This window comes from Ursus arctos, unplaced genomic scaffold (genome assembly GCF_023065955.2).
Source record: "Ursus arctos isolate Adak ecotype North America unplaced genomic scaffold, UrsArc2.0 scaffold_30, whole genome shotgun sequence".
NCBI classification, from domain to species: Eukaryota; Metazoa; Chordata; class Mammalia; order Carnivora; family Ursidae; genus Ursus; species Ursus arctos.
In genome coordinates, this window is record NW_026622986.1 from 31,964,317 (window position 1) to 31,990,755 (window position 26,439).

The 26,439-nt window shown below is 39.6% G+C and overlaps 1 protein-coding gene across 2 annotated transcripts in view; it reads right to left on the bottom strand.

Moving 5' to 3' along the window:
* NET1 (neuroepithelial cell transforming 1) overlaps window positions 1–26,439 on the bottom strand; it is a 61,439-nt gene that overhangs the window by 11,360 nt on the left and 23,640 nt on the right. The window contains exon 1 of one of the 2 annotated variants that reach the window (XM_026478692.4): window positions 1,429–1,700. The exons of the other annotated variant lie outside the window; for it this stretch is intronic. Coding sequence (XP_026334477.1) covers window positions 1,429–1,521 — 93 coding nt within the window. The 5' untranslated portion in view covers window positions 1,522–1,700. Of the gene's footprint in view, window positions 1–1,428; window positions 1,701–26,439 lie in introns of those variants that run through there. 2 annotated transcript variants of the gene reach the window in all.

Genomic DNA, 26,439 nt, shown 5'->3' on the forward strand with positions numbered 1-26,439 from the left:
TAAAGAGAAAAAAAAAAACAACCAGTATATATCTGGGTTTATTCGTTTGGGTTATTGGATGCATAATCTTCCCTCTTTGGCAAGAACTTCAAAATAAGGAAAAAGAAAAGAAAAATATATTTATAAAAAGATAAAAGAGTTATGATTATATAGGATTTCTTCCCTTTCTACTTAGTAATAGAAATAGTCAAATTTAGTCATTTATTTAAGGTTGTTATTGCTAGTACTAAGAACCTGACAGCATTCCTGGTGTTTTAAATCTTTGGAATAAAGGTATGCCAGAAACATGGCTGGTGCCTGATACCAACCACAAAAGACTAGTTCTTGATGGTCCAAAAGATGTTCAGTTTCAGTATTTACACTGATGACCATGTATGACTTGTCCTACTCAAAGGAAATGCGTACATATTTTCAGAAAACTGAAACATAAAAGCAAAAACCAAAACCAAACAGAAAAACAAAAACCGAAGCTAAATTGTACCAAATGAAAGCATAACTCCTAAAGATGGCAGCTATTTTAACTACCAGGTGTGTGTATGTACGATACACGGCTTTACTGAGGTATACAACAGGCTGCACATATTGAAAACGTATAATTAGGTAAGTTCAGATACACGTATATAGCCACAAAACTATCACCACAATCAAGGTAAGAAGAATATAGTCCACTGAACACAGGAACACTACTTCTGTCCTCTAGGTAATAATGTAGTATATACCATAGAGTAAGCAGTAGAAATAGAATATACATATAGTATTAAATCAACTGTCAAAATTAAATAAAATGGCACAAAAATCACTTGACTTATTTTGATAAATGTTCATAAAGCCCTTTAAAAACCATAATGACTTTAGACAATTAGAGCAAGGAGGGGAGAAGTACCTACATAATGGTTTGATGGTTTAAATATTTTAACATATTTTCCTTTCAAAAAAAAAAGTCGCATGCAACAGACTTATTAGATGTGGAAAGAAAAATAAAAACAAGCACTAGCTTAGATAGCATTTTACTTGCCATTTTATTTGTTCACTAGTGTGAACTCACATGGAAGGGATTCTTATTTTCCTTTTACCCTGTAAGGCAGTTCCTCAGACAAGTGATATAAGTGCAAGTTGAAAAGAACAATGTATTAAGCATCAGAAATGTGACCAATTTAACCAATTTAGCAGCATACACATTTAAAATATTGTCCTTTTTGTATAAAAGTCTATGTACACTCGGGCTATGCTACGTATAAACCTATCCATACAGTAGTTCCTAAACCTCTACCGTAGAACCAGGCGTACTTCAAACCTGCATAGAATTCAAAGTCCTACATTTTAACACTCAATAATGAGATAAAAAATTAAGTTTAAAATCATCCTGTTAATAAACTGTGAAAAATCTTCAAAGTTCCGTGGAATCAGAAAACCTTCCTTTGGTCTTACCTCTTGTTCTCTGAAGGACTGGTTATTAACGTCCAGGACTCGTATAGTCCTCTTGATGGGCAGGAGACCTCCAATCTCGTCATGAGCCACCATGCTTCCCCCAGTGGCCCTGCAAACCCTCACAGTCCTTGGGAGCCAAGCCCGCCCTACAGCGAGGCAGTACCGGCACGCAGGCTTCCCCTCCGAGCGCCCGGCCCCCGGACAGCCATCTGCCCCGGCCTCTCCCTCGCGCCGCCGCCGACTGCTCTGCAGCAGCCGGGCGATCCACCCAGACCTCGGGGCTCCGGGGGCGGGGCTCCGGGGCAGGGCGGGGCCTGTGGACACGTGACCGCGCTTAACTGACAGCGGGCACACCTCGGCTTCTCCCTTTTCTCCTGCAGGAGAAAGCTCTAAGAGGTTTGGCATTTCTACAGCAACTCAAGGCTCAAGGAAACCTTAGGTTAATGTAAGGGATTTCCTGGTTTAAAAAGCATTCCGGGAGGGAAATTAATTGCTTATCTAAGTTACCTACTCTAGTACTCAGCCCCAGACAGGGATACTTTTTCTCCAAAACCCTATCACCTAGAAAGGAATTCTGTGGTGGAAACTTGACAACTTCAAGTGAGAAAACTGTAAGTCAGAGTTCAGTGTGTGTACCAAAGAAAAGCCTGATTATTCAGGGACCTTTTAGTGTGAGCATATTCACTCCCTGAGAGCATCTAGGCCTTTACTCTGCCCTTGGGACCGACAGAGTGGGCACCGCGGGCACACTTCTGGTCACCCCATTGGTCAAGTGGCTCTCCCACGGGGCTTTGGGGCAAGAACTGTGCTACCTCAGATTTCAGCGTCAGCACTGCTCAGACTTAGAGGCACATATCTTTCCTGGATGATTTAAAAACTTGCTATCTGTGTACAGATGTTTTACACCATAAATACAAAAAAGGTGATTTCTAGTAACGGGATCCTGTTCTATTCTGAAATAACTCACCGTGGTAGAGTCCTAAAAGAGTCAAAAGGCCTTACTTAAAACGTAACTTGCATACAGGTAGAGAAATGAGGTCCACAGAGGTGAAGTAACTTGCCCCAAGTTACACATTAGTGACCGTCTCTAAATTCTTTCTTCCCTGGAAAAACACCATTTATGTTGGTTTGATAGGCTTGCTAAGAAGCAGATTTTCTTCCTCAACAGAACATACCATATTCTATTTTGAAAGGCAAGATTTTATCTTAACTATATACTACTATGAAAGATATGATGCCAGTAATTTGCAAAAAAAAAAAAATGTTCTTGGGATTTATTAGGACAGAGAAATCTGAGAAATCTATGTAAAAGGCACTATTCTAGATACCGTGGATGACATAAAAATAGATTTCATATTTGCTCCTAAAGCACTAATAGACCATTATGTAAAAGTAGGCTACACAAAGAGATAACTCATAAAAGACCTTTTGAAAATTCCCAAGTAAGTTGCATAGCTAGCTAGTAAGTGCCACAAGAGTTCAGGAGGAGAAGCCGCTTCCAGCAGTCTTCTGAGCAGAGATGGGGCTGGGAAAGATGCTAGAGAAGACACTGTAAGATGTTATTTGAGTGGTGCCTGGAAGGCCATGTTATGTTCTTCATAGGCCCATGTAAGGGTAAAGTGGAAGGGTTTCTCAGAAGAGCATGAAGGAGTGATCTCACAGACTGCAGTCACGGGCTGTGGGTAAAGAGAGATGAGCAGAGGATTTTACCGAGCAGGTGAAAGATAATGGAAGTTATGTTGAAAGCTGATCTATCAGATGGTTTGAAAGATGACTGGGAACATAATGCAAAAATTATAATCAGCTATCAAGAAGTTGGCCTAAGGTAGGGACCGTGGGAAAGGAAAAGGATATATGCAAGAGGCAACACACTGAGAAGTCAAAGATGCCTATAATTTTAAAGTTAGGAGGGGTAACTGCTAATACACATAAGTAAGGAAGAATGAGCTTTGAATGAGAATTCTGAGTTTCATTTTTAGATCTACTGAGGTGGTGGAAGAACATGAAAATGAAAATACTGAGCTACTACTTGGAGATGCTGGACAAGGACTTGAAAGAGGCCAGAGGGCAGATTTAGACTGGGGAGTCACATACACAGGGATCGGAGTGGAAGCTAGGAGTAAATGAGATGCTTGGGAGAGAAAATCTAGACAAAAAGAACAAGGGTCCAAGGATCTAACTTTGGAGAGATGCCAAAGGAAAAAGACTTTGGCAAGAGGAATAGTCACGAGAAAAGAAACATAGCAAGATGCCAAGGGAAGAAAAGGTGTTAATTACAGCAAAAAGGTTAAGAAGGGTAAGAAAAGATGCATAGATTTAGTGAGTACAAGTTTAATGAGGACTGGAGTGTGCTAGTTCAGTGGAATAAAGACAGAAGATAAACTAAGGAGGCCGAAGAGTGAATAGAGCAGAATAAATAGTGAGCACAGACTATTTATAATGACAATCTATAAAACACAATTTACTAAGGTTTGCAAGACAGTGTAACTTCTTATTGGAAACATCAATGCTGCTCCTCTATAAATACCAATGTATTTTGTATTCAAGATGGTAATAATTCATCTTTTTGCTCTGAGACTTTAAAAAAAATAATGGTGATTGGTTATATCTCATCATGTATCTTTTATTACCTGACCACACCTGATCAGACATACGTGGATGTGCCTGGCCTTAGGGATGGCTGACTGTGTGCAGAAGCCTGTACTACACAGGAGTGAAGTGGAAGTACCTTAGAGATCATGGGAGCCAGTTCCCTAATTTACAGGTAAGAACACTGACCTGGCTTAAGCCCTCAGAGAGAGACGAGGCTAGAACCCAGGAGTCTGGTTTAGTTTCACTGGTTCAAAATGATGGAAGTGAGGCCAATACTTGATGGCCACTGAGCTTCATAAGGGAATACAGGCCTTACGCTCAGGGAGAGTACGGAAGCTGCTAGGGTGATCTCACGGGTCTGTTACCTGACATCTCTTTCCACTGTTCTTCTATTTAGTTCTGAAAGAGGTAAGGCCGAGATAATAAGGAGAAGGGATTTCTTTCATTTCTCTCCTTTGGCTGAGGACCCAAGAGGTAGAGAGATAGGTCTTATAAATGTAAAAACTGAAAGCCTACAGGAGCCACATAGGGTTTAATGGTGATAGAGCACTATCCCAACTCACCAACCCTAAAATCTTCGTTTCATTTTGAATGTTCAGGGTTGTGGTCCTAATATAATTCAGGTAACTGTAAATAGCATCTAAAAAAGCAACAATGAACACAGGATGTTCAACGAGTACCCTGAGTGATGAGCCTGAGGATCCTGACGCTAACAATGCTCCATAAAATCAGAGGGCTGAACCGCTGCCTTTGAGGTCATCAACGCATCCTCCTCTGTTTTCTTAGGAGGAAACTGAAGACCACCAGTGAAAAAAAAGAGGAAAATTTGCGTCCTTACCCTGTGCTGGGAGGTTTGTGTGTGTTACTAACTTAGCCAGCTTTATGAAGTATGTGTTATTAGCACCATCTTACAGATGGAGGAAGCTGGGACTCAGTGTAAGAAACAAGCCCAAAGTTGCAGAGTTAATCAGTGGCTGGACAGGCTTGAGTCTGGTCTGGCAACTCCCGTTACAGCACATCTTCCAGGTAAGACAGGAAATGTACTGCCGTGAGCACGTTCGACGCACACGTGGTGTGCAGTCAGTGCTGGCCGGCCTTCTGTGAGCTGGGTCTCCTGGTCCCAGCGTGTGTGTGTGAAATAAATGGGAACACCTTACAGAGAAGGAAACCATAAAGAAGTTGAGAGATTATTTGTCTCAAAGCCTTTTTATAACAAGGCAGGTAAGTAAAAAGATAATAAAGTAGTTCCAGCTGCTTCAGTTTTAGAGGAGATCCTATTTCAGTTGTTTAACGTTATTCACAGCTTATTAAAGCATGACTTACAAATATTACAAATTGTGTAACTAAAGCACAGATTGGTTAAGTATCTTTCCTTTGTGTAGAAAATCTAGAATTTAAAAACTTAAAGACTGAGTTTTCTAGGAATAATAATGCAGTTCTGTAAAAGATACCAGCTTTTGGTGAAAATACGGGTTTCCAAAGACCAGTTATAGTTATAACCTCTGTTCTTCTTTTTTTTTTTTTTTAATTTTTATTTATTTATTTAACAGAGATAGAGACAGCCAGCGAGAGAGGGAACACAAGCAAGGGGAGTGGGAGAGGAAGAAGCAGGCTCATAGCGGAGGAGCCTGATGTGGGGCTCGATCCCATAACGCCGGGATCACGCCCTGAGCCGAAGGCAGACGCTTAACCGCTGTGCCACCCAGGCGCCCCCAACCTCTGTTCTTCTGTTTGTATGGAACTTTCAATGCTTTCTTTTCTAAAATACGAAGAAGGTAAAGAGAGAGAACACTGCTTCCCTTCTATAGAGAAAGCCTACTTTTTCTTCAAGATGAAATCAGAATTCTGGAATTTAGATAAACAAGAGCTGAAGAATAATCATTACTTTTTCTGGTCTAGATACTATTTGTTTTTATTTACTTTTGTCTGGACTAATAAACAATTGGAAATTAGGCGAGGAAAGCCCTATTATAGGGAAGAAAAAAAACAAAATCTAAGCTCTCTGCTGCCCTCTGCAGGTGATATTGTGAAATGCAATCACCAACCTGCTTTTTTTTCAACTTTGTAATTATAAGGACCTTCTGTAGATGACTACAGAAACAATCTTAATCTGTACAGAAATATGGATAACAGTACAATCTGTTTCTTCAGCCCTTGTGTAGCTCTCATGTTTTATATTACTAAATTAGACATATATTTAAAAATCATTAAGTGTATGAAAAGTTGCCACAGTTCACGAGAAATACTTTAAGGGCTTTTTTCTAAACACAAGAAAACAATGTTTCACTTTAAGACTCTAGAATTTGGGGTGCCTGGCTGGCTCAGTCCACTATGTGTCTGCCTTCAGCTCAGGTCATGACCCTGCTCACTGGGAGGTCTGCTTCTCCCTCTCCCTCTTGCCTCTCCTCCCTGCTTGTCTTCTCTCTCTAATAAATGACTAAATCTTAAAAACAAAACAAAACAAAAAACAAAACAACTCCAGAATTTAAGATTACAAATAACAACTATGTATCTCACTAAAAACAGCTTAGTTTAAAAGAGTATTTTAAATCTTACTAGAAAAGGAAGCAATGATTCAAATATAAACAAAATGGAACTTCTAAAAAAACCAGAGTTCCAAAAAAATTTAGTAACTAGTTAAAAACAACAAAAAGGTGGGGTGCCTGGGTGGCTCAGTGGGTTAAGTGTCTCACTCTTGGTTTCAGCTCAGGTCATGATCTCCTGGTTGGGAGATGGAGCCCCGTGGGCTCTGTGCTCAGCAAGGCTTAGGGGGAGTCTGCATCCTTCTGCCCCCCCCCCCATTAATAAATAAATCTTTAAAACAAAACAAAAAAAGGCAGTTATATTTGGACTAAATGAACATTAAAGAAGTTGGTAATAAAGTTATATGTAGATTTGAATTTTAAAAAATTATTTGGATTAAAAATTTGACTGTCTCCAAGCTTTACCAAGAACTTGGTTTGGAAAAGGATCAATTCAGATCTTTATACTATTAGCAAGGACTATAAACAGAATACCTGACAGGCTAAGAAGTTTGGTATTATCAAAACCATGGTTCTTTTTGCAATAATAATACAAACAGCAAATAAAATGGGCGTACTGGTGCTGTTAGTGGTGACTTTTTATCTCAAGTACATAGGATAGCAAGTAACTTCCAGTATAATAATGTAAGATCACTTAGGCTTGTGTGTGTAACAGGACGTTGAATGGGATTTTTCTCATTTGCCCCTGAAACTCAGCTAAGGCCCAAATCTGAAGACAAATGGTCCTGTGCCCAACCTCCTGTTTCCTCAGCCTACTTTTACTTCAGTCATTGCTCCAGCAACCAGCTATACTAGGTTGCTCTTGCTTTCTACTCTGGGCTTGAATACTGGAACGTGGCATTTACTCAGGTACCTGGTAGTGTGAGAAATAAACACCCCATGGGGTAGCCACTGACTAATGGAGCACAGGGGCTGGTGGATAAAAACTCCTTCTTCAGTCCCTTCACAAGACAATTCTGCGATGTATCTTACATGGCTCTTCAGAAGGTTCCGGCAAAAACAAGCCTCAATTGCACACAGTGGTGACCAGCTTAAATACAGACACTTGGTATTAGCTTCCCCATTCCCAGGGACCACACCTTTTTCAAAAAGACTGTCAATGAGCTCACGTCTCAGGCTGATTTCTGGAAGGAACCCGGCTAGGACACTGAAACTAAGACTGGTCCTGGAGACTAGACACACAAAATGAGATTCTGGAACTAGGTCCCTCATTGGAAAAATGGTGATAAGGTTTATAGTTATTGATTGGTACGGATGGAGTGAAGCAATGGATCATACAGTGGTTGTGGCACATAACATAGGGTGCAACTCTAATTGTAGAGGTTGTAGAGTTGGCTGGCTTCTGTTAATTGCTTTAAAAGCTTTGAAAAAGCAGCTGGTAACTTTCATAATGTTCTCAGAGTCATTATGGTGGGAAGAGCCAAGTGGGAGCCCCTGAAATTCTATCCCCTACACTGGAGTCAGAATAAATAGAAGCAGTATTACATACCAAATGAAAATGCAGAGATGGTCATCAAAATTACAGCAGGCAGGAGTGATAGTCTCCACCCCATATTCATTCAACTATCTGTAGGCCTCCTACAATGAGATGGACTGTGACGGCCAACAGCAGACTACTGTAAACTTAACTCAAGTGGGACATCATGGGACTAAAGCTATAAGAGCTGTCCAAAATGAACAGGGTCAAGCCCACCAAGTCACAAGTTTGGGCAGGTACAGTGGCAACCTATTATATGATGGAAACGGTCTATCTGGAATTAGGCCTGAGCAAGACCAAAGGGCATAAGTAAACTACATAAATAGATGTCCCCAACTGTCCCAGTACACCAATATCAGCCCTTCAATTCTTCATTTGGTGGTGGGAATGGGGGTGGTTCTTGGTAACCAACTGATAGAGGAGAAAACCTTGCCCTAGTTCCTGGGTAGATTAGCTTCATCTGTTGTTATGAGCACTACCATGGACCCCCCCTACTGTGCTGCAGTGCCATTTAGGGATAATCCTGAAGGAGAGTGGTGCAGGGAAACAATCCCAGCAGGCAGAGCTGCAGGCAGTTGTCCAATTTATACAGAGGGAGAAAAGGCATGAAGTACGGGTTCCTGAGAAGCGGTGAATAGCTTGGCTAATGGCTCAGGGGCTTGGAAAGAGCAAGACAAAAAAAAGGCTGAGAGAAATTTTGGAAAAGAGGCATATAAATGGACCTATGGATTGTGCACAACGTGGGAGGATCTTTGTCTCCTGTGATCAAGAGTACAAAGGTACTAGTGCTTTGGAGGCACTAGGAAGAAACAATGATTTACCCTGTGCATATCAACAAGTCTCTCTCCTAAACCATCACAGCGCTTCTGGAAGGGGCCCTAACCACTGCCACTGATGAATGACCCACTCGCCAGCAGCTGAGAAATGATGCTAAAATCCGGCCATAGAGTCCTGGTCGCTAGGCAGACTTGGTGGCTAGTTGATTACGTCACACCCTACTTCTACAGTGGGCAGTGATTCACCCCTGCTGCGACGGCCATCTCCACTGGATGCTGAATTTCCTTCTCTATCTTCAGGGCCCCTGCCAGCACCATCATCTAAGCGCTTGATGGTGCCTGCTCTACATGCATGAGACCCTACATTACACCGCCTCCGACTTCAGGACCCACTTTACAACAAAGGAGTTACAATCAGGACCCGTTTCACAGCAAAGGAGTTACAACAATGGAAAGACAGTCACTTGACTGACGGTTCTTCCACATTCCCCATTATCCAGAAGCAGACAGCTTAACAGAATGATGGCATTGTTTACTGAAGATTTAGCTATTGCAGGAGCTCAGGGTTAAAATTCTGCAGTGCTGGAACACTGTCCTTCAGAATGTGATACATGTGCTATGTCCTCAACAGCCATCATACTTGGGCCTAGGAATCAAGGGGTGGAAGGAGAATTGGTCCCTCTCATCATCACTCCCAGAAGTGGTGTTTCCCAGGTTCAACCTGGCTCTGTAGCCACCAAGACTCAAAACGGTAAACAAACTAGGGGTTCAGACCCCTCAAGGACAAAGGTGGAGCAAGCAACTTAGACCCACTGAAGTGCTGGCCAAGGGTGAAGGAAATCTATTCTAGTGGTAGAGGAGCAAGATGTTCATCAGTTATGGCTCTTTGTAGCAGCAGACACTGTGGCTTGTTCTTCCGTGTTGTAACTTGCAGAGATGGTAGCAGGCCTCTGTGACAGACAGGGTTTAAAGGAGTATATGAGCACATCTCTCCAGTACAGATGTACGGGGTCAAACAGCATCTGTATCCTCCTCCTCACATTCCCTACCCCTACCCTTTCATTAGTTGCACTACAAATCACCCTTTCTGCTCTAGGGCTTCTTGAATGTACAGCCTACAAATACAAGGGTGCATGTACCTTACAGGGAATCTGGACCAACAGGAGATGGGGCCAGCACAGGAAACTGCTCCCCCTCTGCCTGTGAGAATGCTCTACAGGACTCCTCAGAGGCCCAGCTGCCAGGTCAAAAAGTCTCCCTGGAACTTACTTTTCTTCCTTTTCCCAGTCCCTTATTTCCTCAGATAAAATATCTATATACGAGCCTTGCCTCAGGTTCTACATTCTGGGGGAAACCCAGACTAAGACACCCATATTTTTCTTTTTTTTTAAAAAGATTTTATTTATTTGAGTGAGAGAGAGCAAGCGAGAGAACATGGGGGGGAGGGGCAGCAGGAGAAGGAGAAGTAGACTCCCTGCTGAGCATGGAGCCCAATGCGGGGCTCGATCCCAGGACCCCAATGCGGGGCTCGATCCCAGGACCCCAAGATTATGACCTGAGCCGAAGTCAGATGCTTAACTGACTGAGCCACCCAGGTACCCCAAGACACCCATATTTCTAATTCGAGGAGGCATAAGCAAATGGCACCAGCACCAGGTCAGGGTGAGAGAAACCTAGTATGGGTGGTGCACGAGTAGGAGAATGTGTTTCAAGTATGGCTTCCCTGCAGGATTTACCCATTAAAGCCTGATCAAGGAATGAACCATTCATGCCCACTACAGCCATTTCCACTTCATCAGAAAAGGAATGAGAAATAAAGCTGCTGGTATGGGCTTGTAGTTTTCCTGTAAAGAGACTACTCTCTCCTCTCTCCAAGCTTTCCTTCCTTTAGGGACTTTCAAGAGGAGAGAGGGCCAATGTGGCACTGACGCCACATGAATTTCTGGTTCCTCTAGTACAAAGAATGGAGGTGAGATTGAGGGCATGGTCTTGCTGGGATGGCTGCATCCAGGTGGGCAAAGAACAGCATGTACTGGAAGGGCGCGTGGTATGCTATTTGCTAGAGGGCATCCAAAAGATGTGGTTAATCTTGCAACATACGATCAATACCTCGGGGAGTTTCACAGGAATGGATCCCTCATTAGCAGAATTTGATGGAGCCATTACTCATTCTCACTGATCCCACAGAGGATGAGATAGGACAGAAGTTACAAACCAAGATGAAAAGGATTGTAATCTCATCCAATAAGGTAAAGAGGCTTGATCCTATTTCTCCTTTCTCCCTTGGAGGAGTCTGCGTCTCAAAAAGGTGGGAAGGAGATGCACGCAATAAACAGAATACATGTCTCCTCTACAAATTTCTAAGGTTGCAGACAGATATAATCTGCAGATAGAATGCCTCCACTAGAATGTAAGCTACATGAGGGCAAAGACTATGTTTTGTTCTCTGAGTGTCTAGCACACAGAAGGAGCTCAATAATGTAAGAATGAATGAGTGAATGAATGAAGACCTAATATGCTGAGAAGTGGAGAAAAAGAGCTATGAATCAAATTTGAGATTAAAATTTTATCATTAAATACAGAAAACAGAGGCTTAGATGGTTATATAATTTACACGAAGTCACACAGGTAGTAACACACAACTGGTTAAGTCCAAAAGTCTGCAACTTCTAAACAACCTTTACAGGCCCTAGCATAATTTCATTTGATTTATGGTTTATTTTATATTAGTTAACAGAGCAAACAGAAGGAAATGTTAAAAGAAATAGAAGTAATATCCCCAGAAGGTAATAGAGGAAAATACATTAATGAAAATAAAGACTATTATGGGAAAACAAAAAATTAGAGATCTTAGAAATAAAAAAAAATTGTCAAAATTTTATTTATTGCCAAAATAGAAATGTAAATAGTTAGGCTAACTAGCAAAATAGACACTAATGAGGAATGAGCAAGCTAGAAAATGACATTGAGGAATTCTCCCAGAGAAGAGCATACAAGATTAAAGAGATGGAAAGAATAAAAAAGAGTTAATAAACATATAAAATAATTCCAGATTTTCTGAAATCTTCCTGAGTTCTAGAAGCAACAACTAGACAGTAAGAGGATGAAAATAATCTAAAAATGAGAAAATTTCACAAGGCATTTACTTTACAATTAGAGGGTCCAAAAAATGCCAAACAGGATGAATAGAAAATTTAATGAGAATTCTCAAACTATAAAAATATTAAATAAGTGATCCCATCAAAAAACAAAAACAAGAGACTGAAAAAAAAACCCAAGCCCTGCAACATACATAATAAATCAGAGGCTAATAATATCCATGTAACATAAAGAACTCAAAATTATTTTTCCTTTTTTTCTCACATTTAAAAAATTGTGATGAAATACACATAAAATTTACCATTTTAACCATTCTTTAAAATGATTTTATTTACCTGAGAGAGGCAGAGAGTGGGCGGGAGAGGACAGGAGCGGGAGGAGGGTCAGAGGGAGAAGGAGAAACAGACTCCCTGCTGAGCAAGAAGCCCCAATGCAGGGCTCTATCCCAGGATCCCGGGATCATGACCTGAGGCGAAGGCAGATGTTTAACTGACTGAGCCATCCAGGTGCCCCCAATTTTAACCATTTTTAAGGGTATCATACATTAGGGAGGGCTCAGAAGCATTAACTGCAGTCACATTTTTGTGCAACCATCACCACCATCATCTCCTTTTGTCATCTTTCTTCCCAAACAAAAACTCTGTACACATTAAACTATAACTCCCCATTTCCTCTCTCCTCAGCCCCTGGTACCCACTATTCTATGTTCTATCTCTATGAATTTGACTATTCTAGGTACTTCATATAAACAAACTCATACAACATTTGTCCTTTTGTGTCTGGCTGATTTTGTTTGGCATAATGGTTTCAGGGTTCATCCATGTCGTAGCATGTATCGGAATTCAATTCTTTAAAGTTGAATATTCCATTGTATGTATATATCACATCTTGTTTATCCACGAGGAAGCTTCTTTCTATTTTTAGTTTGTTGGGTTTTTAAAAATTTTTTTTTAAAGATTTTATTTATTTATTAAACAGAGATAGAGACAGCCAGCGAGAGAGAGAACACAAGCAGGGGGAGTGGGAGAGGAAGAAGCAGGCTCATAGCAGAGAAGCCCGACGTGGGGCTCGATCCTGGAATGCTGGGATCACGCCCTGAGCTGAAGGCAGACGCTCAACCGCTGTGCCACCCAGGCGCCCCATGTTGGGTTTTTTTTAAATCATAAAAAGGGTGTTGAATTTTGTCTAATGCTTTTTCTGCATCAATTGAAATGATCATGAGGTGTTTCCTCCTTGATTCTGTTAATGTGGAGTTATTACATTGACTGGTTTTCATTAGTTGAACCATCCTTGCATGCCAGGAATCAATCTCACTTGGTCTTAGTGTATAATCCTATTAATATGCTGAATCCACTTTGCTGGTATCTTTTTGAAGATTTCTACACCAATACTTATAAGGGATATTGGTCTATAGTTTTCTTGTAGTGTCTTTGGCTTTGGTATCAGGGTATTGCTAGCCTCAGAGTGAGTTAAGAATTGTTCCTTCCTCTTCAATGTTTTGCAAGAATTTGAGAAGGACCGGTATTAATTCTCCTTTAAATGTTTGGTAGATTTCACCAATGAAGCCATCTGGTCCATGGCTTTTCTTTCTTGGAAGGTGTTTGATTACTCATTCAATCTCTTTAATAGTTATAGGTCTATTCAGATTGTCTCTATGATTCAGTCTTGGTAGGTTTCTAGAAATCTGTCCTCCTCATCTAGGTTATACAATCTGTTAGTGTAAAATTGTTCATAGTTCTCTCTCATAATCCTTTTTATTTCTGTAAATCGGTAGTAATGTCTCCACTTTCATTTCTGACTTCAGTAATCTGAGTCTTCTTTTTTTTTTCCTTGGTCAATTTACCTAAAGATTTGCTGGTTTTATCTTTTCAAAGAACCATACTTTAGTTTCATTGATTTTTTTCTATTGTTCTATTCCCTTTTTAATTAAAACCCACTCTAATCTTTATTATTTCCTTCCTTCTGCTAGCTTTGAATGTAGCTTGTTCGTCTTTTTCTAGTTCCTTAAAGTGTGAAGTTAGGTTGCTGATTTGAGATATTTCTTTCTTTCTCTCCCTTTTTCTCTTTCTTTCTTTCTTTCTTTCTTTCTTTCTTTCTTTTTTTTTTTTTTGAGGGAGAGAGAGAGTGAGCACATAAGCATGAGTTCGGGGGAGAGGGAGAGAGAAAGTCTTAAGCAGCTCCAAGCCCAGCACAGAGTCAGATGCTGGGCTTGATCTCACAACCCTGAGATCACAACCTGAGCTGAAATCTATAGTTGGGTGCAACCAACTGAGCCACCCAGGTGCCCCAAGATCATTCTCTTTTTTAAAATGTAAGAGTTTATAGCTATAAATTTTCCTCTTAGTTTTTTGCTGCATCTCACTAGTTTGGTATGTTATGTTTTCATTTTCATTTGTCTCAAGGTATTTTCCAATTTTCTTTGTGATTTCTTCTTTGACCCACTGGTTGTTCAATATCGTGTTATTTAATTTCTATGGAGTTGTGAATTTTCCAGTTTTCCTTCTGTTCTTTCTAGTTTCATTCCATTGTGACTTCAAAAATACTTTGTATAATTTCAATCTTTTAAAATTGATTAAGGCTTTATATGGTCTATTACGGAGAATGTTCAATGTGCACTTGAGAAAAATGTATATTCTGCTTTTATTGGATAGAGTTTTCTATAGATGTCTGTTAGGTCCAATTGGTTTATGGTGGTGTTCAATCCACTATTCCCTTAATAATTTTCTGTCTGGTTGTCTTTCACAATTGACAAAAATTTAAAAGATTAAAAAAATACAGGGTTGAGAAGAATGTAGAGATATGTTATCATAAACTGATGGAGAAGTATAAATTTGTCAAACTACTGGAAGGCAAGTGAACAATATTATCAAAACTGAAACTTGCAACCCAGCATTTCCACTTCTTGATATCTATATTAGAGACATTACAGTGGTTCCTCTGTACAGAAGGGGAAGACACACTGCAGCATTATTTTTAATGTGAAAAAATGGAAAATATATTAAAGGGCCATTCTTCAAGGACTGGTTAAGTAGATTACGGTACTTTATACTATGGAATATGATATGACAACCAAAAAAAATGAGGTAGCCTTATATGGTATTGATAAGAGATAAAGAGAAAAAAAGCAAGCTGTAGGACATGTACGGTATGATCATATATAGGTCACCATTACACACATTGTGTGAAAGTACATAAATAAACAGAAAGGAACCTGGAACACATCAAATAGTAACTAGTTACTTCAGAGGATGAAGGCGATACAAGGAAACTTAAGAAGTTTAATTTTGAACAAAGACAATGCATTCTTGTATTACTTTAATAATTAAAAAGCAGACACAAGCATTTACATGCACATAGCAGCCGAGGAATGATTCACAGCAGTCTAGGAATGATTAACCCTAAGGATAAGTAGCTCTGGATACTTCAATAGCTTCTCAGAGCATTATCACGGGTAATTGTTTTATGTTTAACTTTTATGTTTTTGGCTAAGAACCATCTTCTTACATCTATCCTCTGTTCCTCTTAACTTTCATCACCTGTACTAGCAGATGGCTTTATTTTTTGGACCAATGTCACAGAGAAAAAATGTTTTATTTTATTATCTTACAGGGCAACCAGCAGAGATCATAAGTTACATGAAAATGCAAGGTGGGGGGCAGTAAGCTAGCTTTATTCATAAATTAAGCCACTAGGGGCGCCTCGGTGGCACAGTGGGTTAAGTCTCCGACTCTTGGTTTCTGCTCAGGTCATGATCTCAGGATTGTAAGATCGGTCCCTGTGCCAAGTTCCTCCCTGAGGCAGGCTCCATACTCAGTGCAGAGTCTGCTTAAAGACTCTCTCCCTCTCCCTCAGCCCCTCCTCCCCGCTCTCTCTCAAATAAATAAATCTTGAAAAAAAAATACTAAGTTAAGCCATTAGCTTTGGCATGCCACCTAGCTTCAAATTATTCAAATCTGTGCCTCAGAAAAATTACCAATTACCTGTCATGGTCTAAGAGGTGGGTTTGTCAAAAGTGAGATTTTATTAATCCAGGAACTGACAAAAGACTATTCGTAATGTTAAACAATCACAAATGTTTTTAAAATCATTTATTAGGAAGATCACAACCTGAGCTGAAATCTATAAATATACATAACTCATTATATTTAATCTAAGATTTACATAGTACACCAATACTCAAAGTATAACCCTTCACTATACTATTTAACTTATAAGAAAATGAAATCCCTAAATCTGAACATTCTGAAAAAGGACGAACCATTTATATATATAAACATTTCTTTTGAAGTGTTCTGGTTTGTGTTTTGATCACCGACTAACAGTTAAAGAACTTTGGTCATGAAAATATGACTCAGTCTTACTCATCCCAGTATTATTTTACATTAACAAAGTAAAAAGTCACTTTGGACTCTTTACTATCAGAAGAAAAGGGCAAGGTTATGGTTGCTAACAAACAGAGCTGAGAAACACCTTTGGAAAACAAATACTGTATTCCTTTTAAAATGAATAATTTTATACATAATATAGTAGTAAAGCAACCTGATACAAGTGCTAAAATTTTACTTAGAGACAAATTTGATAAGCAACCACAACTTCACAACAAAATAGCCAATGATCCCCTTCAGGACAAATCCTTAACATCGGTATTAAATTCCTAACGTAAGATAGCCAAAATCAAAATATATAACACAATGCTCATGTTGTATGTTTACTTAAGTCCAAAGTCTTATTTGATTCATATGACCTATATTACTTTATCTGTTCATTCATTAAATATTTACTGAGCACCTATTATGTGTCAGGCCATGTGGCTAGGTGACTGAAGTACAGAGGTAAATAAAGTAATGGCTTCTAGCAACAGGCCTCAAAAGACCATACAAACTGATTATATTTAGCATATTACATAATAACTGTTATATTTAGATGAAAGGCCATGCAAAACACAGGGCTGGGAAAGTTGGCAGTGTATCCGTTTCAGGGTATGTTTTTGAGGTAGAGGGACAACTTTAAGAATGTCACATTCTAACTTAGTGGTTAAGTTCTGACTATACCTAAGAATCGCCAGGACAGCTTATACAACAAAAACAAAACCCAGACGTTCCTAGGTCCCAATGGCACCCATCCTCATTCCCCCATCTCCTCACATTCATATAGTATGGGATAGGGCTTCGCAGCGATTTCCTCCCCTAAAAACTCCACGGTTAACTCTGACCTACAGCCAGAGTTGAGTAATTATTTTCAAGGTATAAATATAGCTTAATGCTACTGTGATCATCAGAACTTCATTGCTGACTTCTTTCCTCCTCATGAAATCCTTATTTGCTCCTTCTATTCAATTTTCCCTACCTAGAGGGCTTATGGGAGGGGTAACCAGGCTAGGTTCGTAGGGGTGGGATAGAGGGAGAGGGGTAAGACTCTGGGAAGGGTTCTGGGATATAATGCCTGAGTGGGGATAGGCAGGCAATCTCCAGGCAAAGAAAAGGAATAAAGATGTACAAGGGAAAGGAAACAGGGAATATGATAAAAGAGATATTTTGGAGAGATAGGAGTAGGGAGCTCATCATAGTGGGGATTACATGTTAAGTAACATTTGGGTTTTATCTTGAAAGCAATGAATAGCTACTGAAAGAATTTCAGCAAGGTACTGGAAAGACCGAGGAGGAGCGACTGGGTGGCTCAGTTGGTTAAGTGTCTGGACTCTTGACTTTGGCGCAGGTCATGATCTCAGGGTCATGAGATTGAGCCCATGTTGGGCTTCACCCTGGGCATGGAGTCTGCTTGAGTCTCTCTCCCTCTTTCTGCTCCTCCCCCACTTGCATGCACGGGCGCGTGCCCCCCCTTAAAAAAAAAAAGACCAAAGAAAATCAATATGGCATCATAAAGAGGCTACAGGCAGGGAGACAGTTACAAGGCTATACCTCTTGAAGCAATTAGATAAAGGGATGTGAAAATCAGGACTGTGATCTGGCTTAAAGATTCAGATTAGGGAGTCATCAGTTACAGACAGCTGAATCTGTCTGTAAAGAAAGATCATTAAGTAAGAAGAAAAAACTGATGAAGATTAAACCTTAGGAATGCCCTTTTCATTTCCACAGTCATCACTCCCATTCTAGGCCTCCAGACTCTGTACCGGGTCCTCACTAACCAGTACTTTCTATTGAGATGGAAGGACTATAACTGCAGAAAATCAGTTCAAGAATCCAGAATCTCCTCTCTGTTGATTTTCATAGGTCAATAAATGCTTCAGCCAATCATTTTCAGCCTTCAAACTGAGTGGCCAATTAACCTGTGTACTACTTCATTTCTTAGTTCTTCCTCATATATTTGACTCTTTCCAAAGAATTTATCATTCCTTACACAAACACAACTCATTTTAATTCTTGGCATTTGTAGACACCCCTTCTCTATCTGGGGTTGGTTTTCCCAGTTCGTGTTCACTTTCATAAAAAGCCAACTTCAAATCAAAACCTCCCCAAATCTTTTTCTCCCTCCCATTCCTCTTTTTTTTTAATAATAATTTTTTATTTTATTATGTTAGTCACCGTACAGCACATCCCTAGTTCTTGATGTAAAGTTCCATGATTCATTACTTGCATGTAACACCCAGTGCACCATGCAATACGTGCCCTCCTTAATACCCATCACCGGCCTATCCCATTCCCCCACCCCCCTCCCCTCTGAAGCCCTCAGTTTGTTTCTCAGAGTCCATAGTCCTCATGGTTCATTCCCCCTTCTATTTACCTCCCCTTTCTTCTTCCCTTTCTTCTCCTACCGATCTTCCTACTTCTTATGTTCCATAAATGAGTGAAACCATATAATTGTCTTTCTCTGCTTTACTTATTTCGCTTAAGATTATCTCCTCCAGTCCTGTCCATGTTGCTGAAAATGTTGTGAAATCGTTCTTTTTGATAGCTGAGTAATATTCCACTGTATATATGGACCACATCTTCTTAATCCAGTCATCTGTTGAAGGAATATCTCGGCTCCTTCCACAATTTAGCTATTGTGAACAATGCTGCTATGAACATTGGGGTACATATGGCCCTTCTCTTCACTACGTCTGTATCTTTGGGGTAAATACCCAGTAGTGTATTGCTGGATCATAGGGTAGCTCAATTTTTAACTTTTTAAGGGAACTCCACACTGTTTTCCAAAGTGGCTGTACCAACTTGCATTCCCACCAACAGTGCAACCTCTTTGACATCGGCCACGGCAACTTTTTTCATGACACATCTCCAAAGGCAAGAGAAACAAAAGAAAATATGAACTTGTGGGACTTCATCAAGATAAAAAGCTTCTGCACAGCCAAGGAAACAGTCAAAAAAAACTGAGAGGCAGCCCACGGAATGGGAGAAGATATTAGCAAATGACACTACAGATAAAAGATTAGTATCCAAGATCTGCAAAGCACTTCTCCAACTCAATACACGGGAAACAAATAATCAAATCAAAAAAATGGGCAGAAGATATGAACAGACACTTTTCCAATGAAGACATACAAATGGCTAACAGACACATGAAAAAATGTTCAAAATCATTAGCCATCAGGGAAATTAAAATCAAAACCACATTGAGATACACCTTATGCCAGTTAGAATGGCAAAAATTGACAAGGCAGGAAACAACAAATGTTGGAGAGGATGTGGAGAAAGGAGATCCTATTCCTCTTTCTAACACTATCATACTTCTGTAATCTACACAGGCATGATTTTGTCAGTGGTTCTTGTTTCCTGTTTGGATATAGTTTTATCTCTAAGGTTAAGTATAGGACCTGGAACATTGTGGGTGCTCCATAAAATGTTTGTGGAAGCAAAAAAAAAAAAAAAAAAAAAAGGAATAAAAGAATTTAGACCAGACCCTAATGAAGTTTTGAGTATACAAAGATGATATTCAGTAAATTATTATTTCAAATTCATTCTTTTCATAGTTGTACATGATTCCTTAGGTTTGGAAGAAACGGAGACTATATCATGGCAGGTAGGTAGGTCTGCTTAATGTAACTAAACTTTTAAAAGGATTTCTTTCTTGCATATAACTCCACAGTCTGAAGAACATAGTGGTAGTATATGCAAATGTATGACCATTGCCCCAAACTTAATAAATTTTGAAGGACAATAAAAAGCTTTTTTTTTTGGCTAGTTGATGAGTATTAGTATCAGTGCATAATATATAATCCATTCTAAAAATTATAGCAATTCAACTAATTCCAGTAAATTCAATGTCAAGGGGCACCCAGGTGGCTCAGTCGTTAAGCGCCTGCCTTCGGCTCGGGTCATGGTCCCAGGGTCCTGGGATCGAGCCCTGCGTCGGGCTCCCTGCTCAGCGGGAAGCCTGCTTCTCCCTCTCCCACTCCCCTTGCTTGTGTTCCCTCTCTTGCTGTCTCTCTCTCTGTCAAATAAATAAAATCTTAAAAAAAAAATTCAATGTCAATAACATCTGCTAAAATTATATTGGGTTCAGAGGAAAGCTAAATTTGCCTTTCACCGTTGGGGATAAAATATAGGAGTCATAATTCTGGGACTAAGGTGATGGCAGGGACATAGTTTTGCAGTTTTTCCAAATCCTTCCATAAAAACGCATAGAACAAGGACAGCAAAACCAAAACCTCAAGGTCAATATGTATAGCACCATGTAACAAGGTACACAACCCCATGAACCCAAAAATACAAGTTAACGTGGATAAACTACCAACAACTAACTGTAAGACTTATATAGCATCAGAAGAGAAAGCAGAGAAAAACAAAACATCTGCCAGACCTGGTAGAGAAGAATCCCGAAACTATCGACAGCTCCTTGCTGCAGCTGCAGCGCGAGGCGGGTCATTGTAAGCACGGCAACTGAAACGGGGAAGGGTTTTATCTACTCAAGGGTGGCAGTAAGGGGTTCATGGCTGGAACACATGAGCTTAGGAACTTTCGAAGCTCCCTTCCAGGACAAAGCCCTACACTGTGGTGCAAGTTCGGGGAACAGATTCAAGTCAAGTGGAATAGAGGTGACAGATACACAGGAAAAGAGAAAGTTTCAATAAAAGTTGAGGTGGACAACAGGTTCTGGAGAACTCAAAGTGTACCTACATTTATCATCTGCTAAAGACAACAGAAGAGGAAGTTTAGAGTCATGAAGCTAAAAAAGCTCTGACTCGCTCCTCCTTCCTAAAGTCATTTTCATGCGGTAATGACCAATAGAAAAGAATCACAGTCAAATCCCTTATGAAGTTTTCATAAGGAAAAAAGGTAAAAGGGAAAAAAAATATCCCTACAAAAAAATAAAAGCATGGTAGGAAAACATGCTCACAAAAAAACTGTAATATTCCAAGACTAGCTACAAAGAACATAAATCAGAATTAGAAAGGTGGTAAAATTAAGGGAAGAGTTAGCAATAAAAGAAAATATCCAAAACTTGAAATCAGATGTAAAGGGTGCCTGCATGTCCTCTCAGTGGATGATCTCATCCTCTAGGGCCGTGCATCTTGTCTGATTCACCGTTTGTTACTGAGCAGGTTTTGTGACTGTTGGGGCAGATGTTAACTGTAGAAAACTGAGAGCAGCGCAAATACATTTTGTAGGCAGAGATGTAGAAGAGGATATTAATCTGTTTTGCATCAAATTTAGCAATCTTTTTTTCCAGCATTCTTTTTTTTGAAAGATTTTATTTATTTAGTTGAGAGAGAGCATGAGCAGGGGGAGGGGCAGAAGGAGAGGGACAAGCAGACTCCCCACTGAGCACGGAGCCCCACATGGGGCTCAATCCCAGGATCCTGAGATCATGACTCAAGCCAACTGAAGTCAGATGCCTAACTGACTGAGCCACCCAGGCGCCCTTCCACCATTCTTTCTTCCAGTAATTAGAATCCTTCAGTGTTTCCTATAGTTCTTTGTTAGCTTTACCATTCTGTTGGCTCATTCATTAATATGTTAGTTGAATCTTTGACAGGCCTTCACTCTTTAAAGTTAAAAAAAAAAAAGGCAGCTAGAGCAACATAACAAAACAGAAAACTCAATTGACAACAAAATGAAGAGAAAATGTTTCCCCCAAAACCTTTTGTCTGCAAGATAGTGACACACAGGACCACTATGAGACCACATGGCATCAAAGGCAAGGCAACTGGGCTCCTTTGATGGCGCCTGAGAACAGGGAGCCCCTCACTAGCATGCTAGTCTGAGGACAGTAGTCTAACGTGGGAAGGACCCCATGATCAAATTCTTGAGCTGAGGGCAAGGACCCTGCCATGCAAGGAGGTTAGCAGTCTGGGCCATTTAAACTCTTGAAGCTAACACTACTCTAAGAGTAGGATCTAAATTGAGTGGAACAGGGCAACAGAAGCAAAGACAAGAAAAAACTCAGATAAAAATGAGGGAGGAAAAAAGAAAGATCTCAGAAAGCCCGAGGCTGTAAAAAGAAAAAAAAAAAAGTGGTTAAAAACCACTTTGTGAAGACAACAGAAGAGGGAGCTCTGGAGCTATGAAGGTGAAGACAGGCGACCGTGGCTCACTCCTCTCACCTTTAAGACAGGAAAATTCACTGCACTTAAAAAATGAGCAACAGAAAAGACTCATGAATCCCCTTAAAAACTATTGTAAGAACACAGAAAATGTGAAGTAGAATAATGTCTCTATAGCATAAAATAAGAAAATTATAGAAGCTATGAAAGAACGTAAAACTCTGAAATTACGTGGGTAGAGAAAGGAAGATTTGCAATGAGGTGATAGAACTAAGAAAACAATTAAAAATAGAAGAAAAATTATTTCAGAATAAAAAAAAATCTGTCCACTGCATTAAGAGAAAAAAGAAGATAAAAGGGAAGACAAGTTTAAAGACAAGCCTGGGTGGCTCAGTGGTTTAAGCATCTGACTCTTTTTTTTTGTTTTTAAAGATTTTATTTATTTATGTGACAGAGAGACAGCCAGCGAGAGAGGGAACACGGCATGGGAGTGGGAGAGGAAGAAGCAGGCTCCCAGCGGAGGAGCCCGATGTGGGACTCGATCCCGGAACGCCGGGATCACGCCCTGAGCCGAAGGCAGACGCTTAGTGACTGCGCTACTCAGGCGCCCCCTAAGCATCTGACTCTTGATCTCAACTCAGGTCTTGATATCAGGGTCGTGAGGTCAAGCCCTACATTGGGCTCCACGCTGGGCATGGAGCCTACTAAAAATAATAATAAAATAATTTCAAAAAGATACAAAGAGAAAATATTTTGAGAGAAAGTGATAAATATAAAAGATAAAAAATCCAATCTAAGTAAAGGTCAGGGAAGGGACAGAAAACAATGGAATAGAAAAAAATGACAAAAACTATGAGAACAAGTCATCTGAATTTACTCTAGAGCAGGGGTTGGCAAACTCTCCGTAAAAAGGCCAAATAGTAAATATTTCAGTCTCCGTAGGTCAGATGGTCCCTGTCACTGCTACTCAACCTCTGCCACCGTAGTGTTTTGAAAAGCAGCCAATAACAATATATGTAAGTCAACGAGAGGTCAGACATGGTTTGTGGGCTACAGTTTGCTAACCCCTTTGCTAGAAAATGAGTTTCAGAAAAACAAAGACCTAGAACTGGTGCTCAGCATTCAATACACACTTACCTGTAGAACTAAAGCCTAAAAATGGTTTACCAGGGTGCACAGCACAATGTGCAATGGCTATATTCTTGTAGATAGGGTAAAACTATGTTCAAGAAATGGAAAATGGTGAATGTACATGAAAAGTAAAATAAGCACTTAATACTTTAAATGTATTAATTTAGAATAAAGAGATATTACTTTAGTTTATTAACAGGAGAAGGAGAGAAGGGAGCAGAGGTATTAGTTGATTATAATAATGCTCATAGGAATGAACCTATTTCCAATAGTTAAAAAGAGGAAACTGAAGGCAAAAATATCCAAGAGAACACAAAACATGAATCTTCCTAAATATGGAAAGACATACCAAAGCAAAAATACACAGGCAAAACAAATAAGGAGAATAAAATAGAGCATATAATGAAAGACAGCATGCTACTGCTTAGCCAAGAGAATGGGACATACAAATATACATGCAATTGCTTCTATTTTTAAAAAGTGAAAGAATAAACCATAAAATTTAAAAAAGGGAAAAAAGGAATTTGTACAGAAGTAGAAGATCCAGGAATAGAAACAAGAATCCTGTGGAACTGACTTTGAAATTCCATATAATTTTGTTATGTGATTATAAGAAAAATTAAGTTTAAAAAGCAGTTCTTAAAAACTGAAAATAAAAAAGAACAAGTGAGTTGTTGCCATAATTACACATAGAAAAGTACTAGTTCAGGGGCACCTGGGTAGTGCAGTTAGTTAAGCATCCAACTCTTGGTTTTGGCTCAGGTCGTGAACTCAGTGTCCTGGGACTGAGCCCCACATTGGGCTCCACACTCAGTGGGGAGTCTGCTTGAGGATTCTCTCTCTCTCTCCCTGCTCACTTTCTCCCTCTCTCTCTTAGAAAAAAAAAAGTACTAGTTCAATAATTTAAAAACATAGTAAGTTGTACATACTATAACTTATATGTAAAAACAAAAAATCTGAAAAATAAAACATGCAATGTTTTCAGTAATTGTCTCATTTATAGTATGCAGTAGCGATTTGCGGTAATGTAGACTGTTGTCTTTGAACTGTGAGTAAATCAAGTGAGTAATTATGTCAGCATCCCCAGGACCCAGATTTTTGGTGTGGCTGAGAGATCTAGATAGTAAGATTAATGTAACTGAGTAAAAAACACTGTAGTCTCGAATCAGTACAAACTCAAAATCTATTGTATCTGAAAAAGTGATTTACATTTCCTAGCTTTGTCCATTAAAAAGGCACAGAAACAAGAATCAAAACGCAGCCAAGGAGTGTTCATAATGCCCAGGTTTAAGCCTCTACCATTTCCTAAGGAAACCAGGGTTTTTAAGAAATGACTGTTTCCAGGTATGGAGCAGAAACAACAACAAAATGTACAAGTGGGCCTGGAAGAACTTGTTATCCTGGAAGAAAGGGAGGCCGTTTAGCCTGCAGGTATAAAGTGAGGGTGATGTCAAAGGATACAGGAAATCAATACACTGCATTCCTTAAATTTACATTATGTTAAATGTCAATTATATCTGAAAAGGGGGGGTGGAAATAAGTACATTGGAGCTACCCTGAAGCCAAAGATAGGGTAATTTGAGCATTCTAAGAGTAATAACTGAAATGGATCAAAACACTACAAATGTGCTAATATCTTTACGCTCATAATCACCTTAAGAAGAAAATATCATTAATTACTTTTAGAGAATTTTAATGAACAAAACTAATCACTTGAAATTGATACAAGGAATCAAGCACTTGTCCTACCTTTAGTATAAGTACCTCGTAGCAACCAAATGCTGAGTGGAGTTTTCGCTCTTTTTTTTTTTTAAAGATTTTATTTATTTGAAAGAGAGCATGAACGAGCGGGGGTGGGGGGTGGGGGAAGGAAGAGAGAGAAGCAGGCTCCCCACTGAGCAGGGAGCCTAACATGGAGCTCTATGTGGGGCTCAATCCCAGCACCCTGGGATCATGACCCAAGCCAAAGGCAGATGCTTAACCAACTGTGTCACCCAGGCGTCCCAAGGCGAGTTTTCTTTTTACGGAAGTATTCTAGTTAATAAAGATAACTGATAAAGGTACAATGTTACCACTCTGCAGCCCTTAATGAGTAAATAAATCTAGGCAATGATAATTAGTTTTGACAACATCACAAAAAGACACGATGTACCTTCCAAGGGAAGTACAGAGCCCAAAACAATCGCTAGATCTATCAGTTTATTAGGAATAAAGGGAAGAGAGGAACATAAGAAAGGATACCATGGAGATGCAATCATGAATATGCTATGAAGGGCTCTTCATACGCTTTCATCTTTAACAATAAAAAATTCTTAAAAAAAAAAAAAAAGCTAGAGTGGGAACCTACAGATTAAAGACACTGAAGAGACATAATCACAATGTATGGACCTCATATGAATTTCAATTCAAACAGACAAAATGAACAAAATCAAAACAAAAAAGGTGTAAGACAAATCAAGGGAAGTGTGAACACTCAATCTGATGATACAGATAAAATGAAACAACGTAAAGGATTTTCTTCAAATAATCCAGGGGAGAGGAGGGAAGTAGATAGATAAAATGAGAATCACCTGATCCCATGATGGGAACTGCTGAAGTTGGGATAAACAAAAGAAGGATTATCTTTAAGTAGATTTGACCATGGATTCTATTGTGAGAAACTATAAATACTGTCTATTTCTGTACGTACTCTGATTTGAAGCATACTTAAAAATAGGGTTGCCATTTCACCCTTTTTTTCTTTCTTTGAATACAGAATTTTTAAATGTAACTAAAACTGTTTTGTAAAAAGCCTACCACTTAAAACAGAGTTCTTCCATAAACATATTGTGTATGTACACATGCCAACCCCCCCCCCCCCGCCAAATCTGGTTTGCTGGATTTGGCAAAATGTTGATGGGCAGACCTATAAAAATTTGTCATCATCACACATGATGCAAACATTTTTAAATC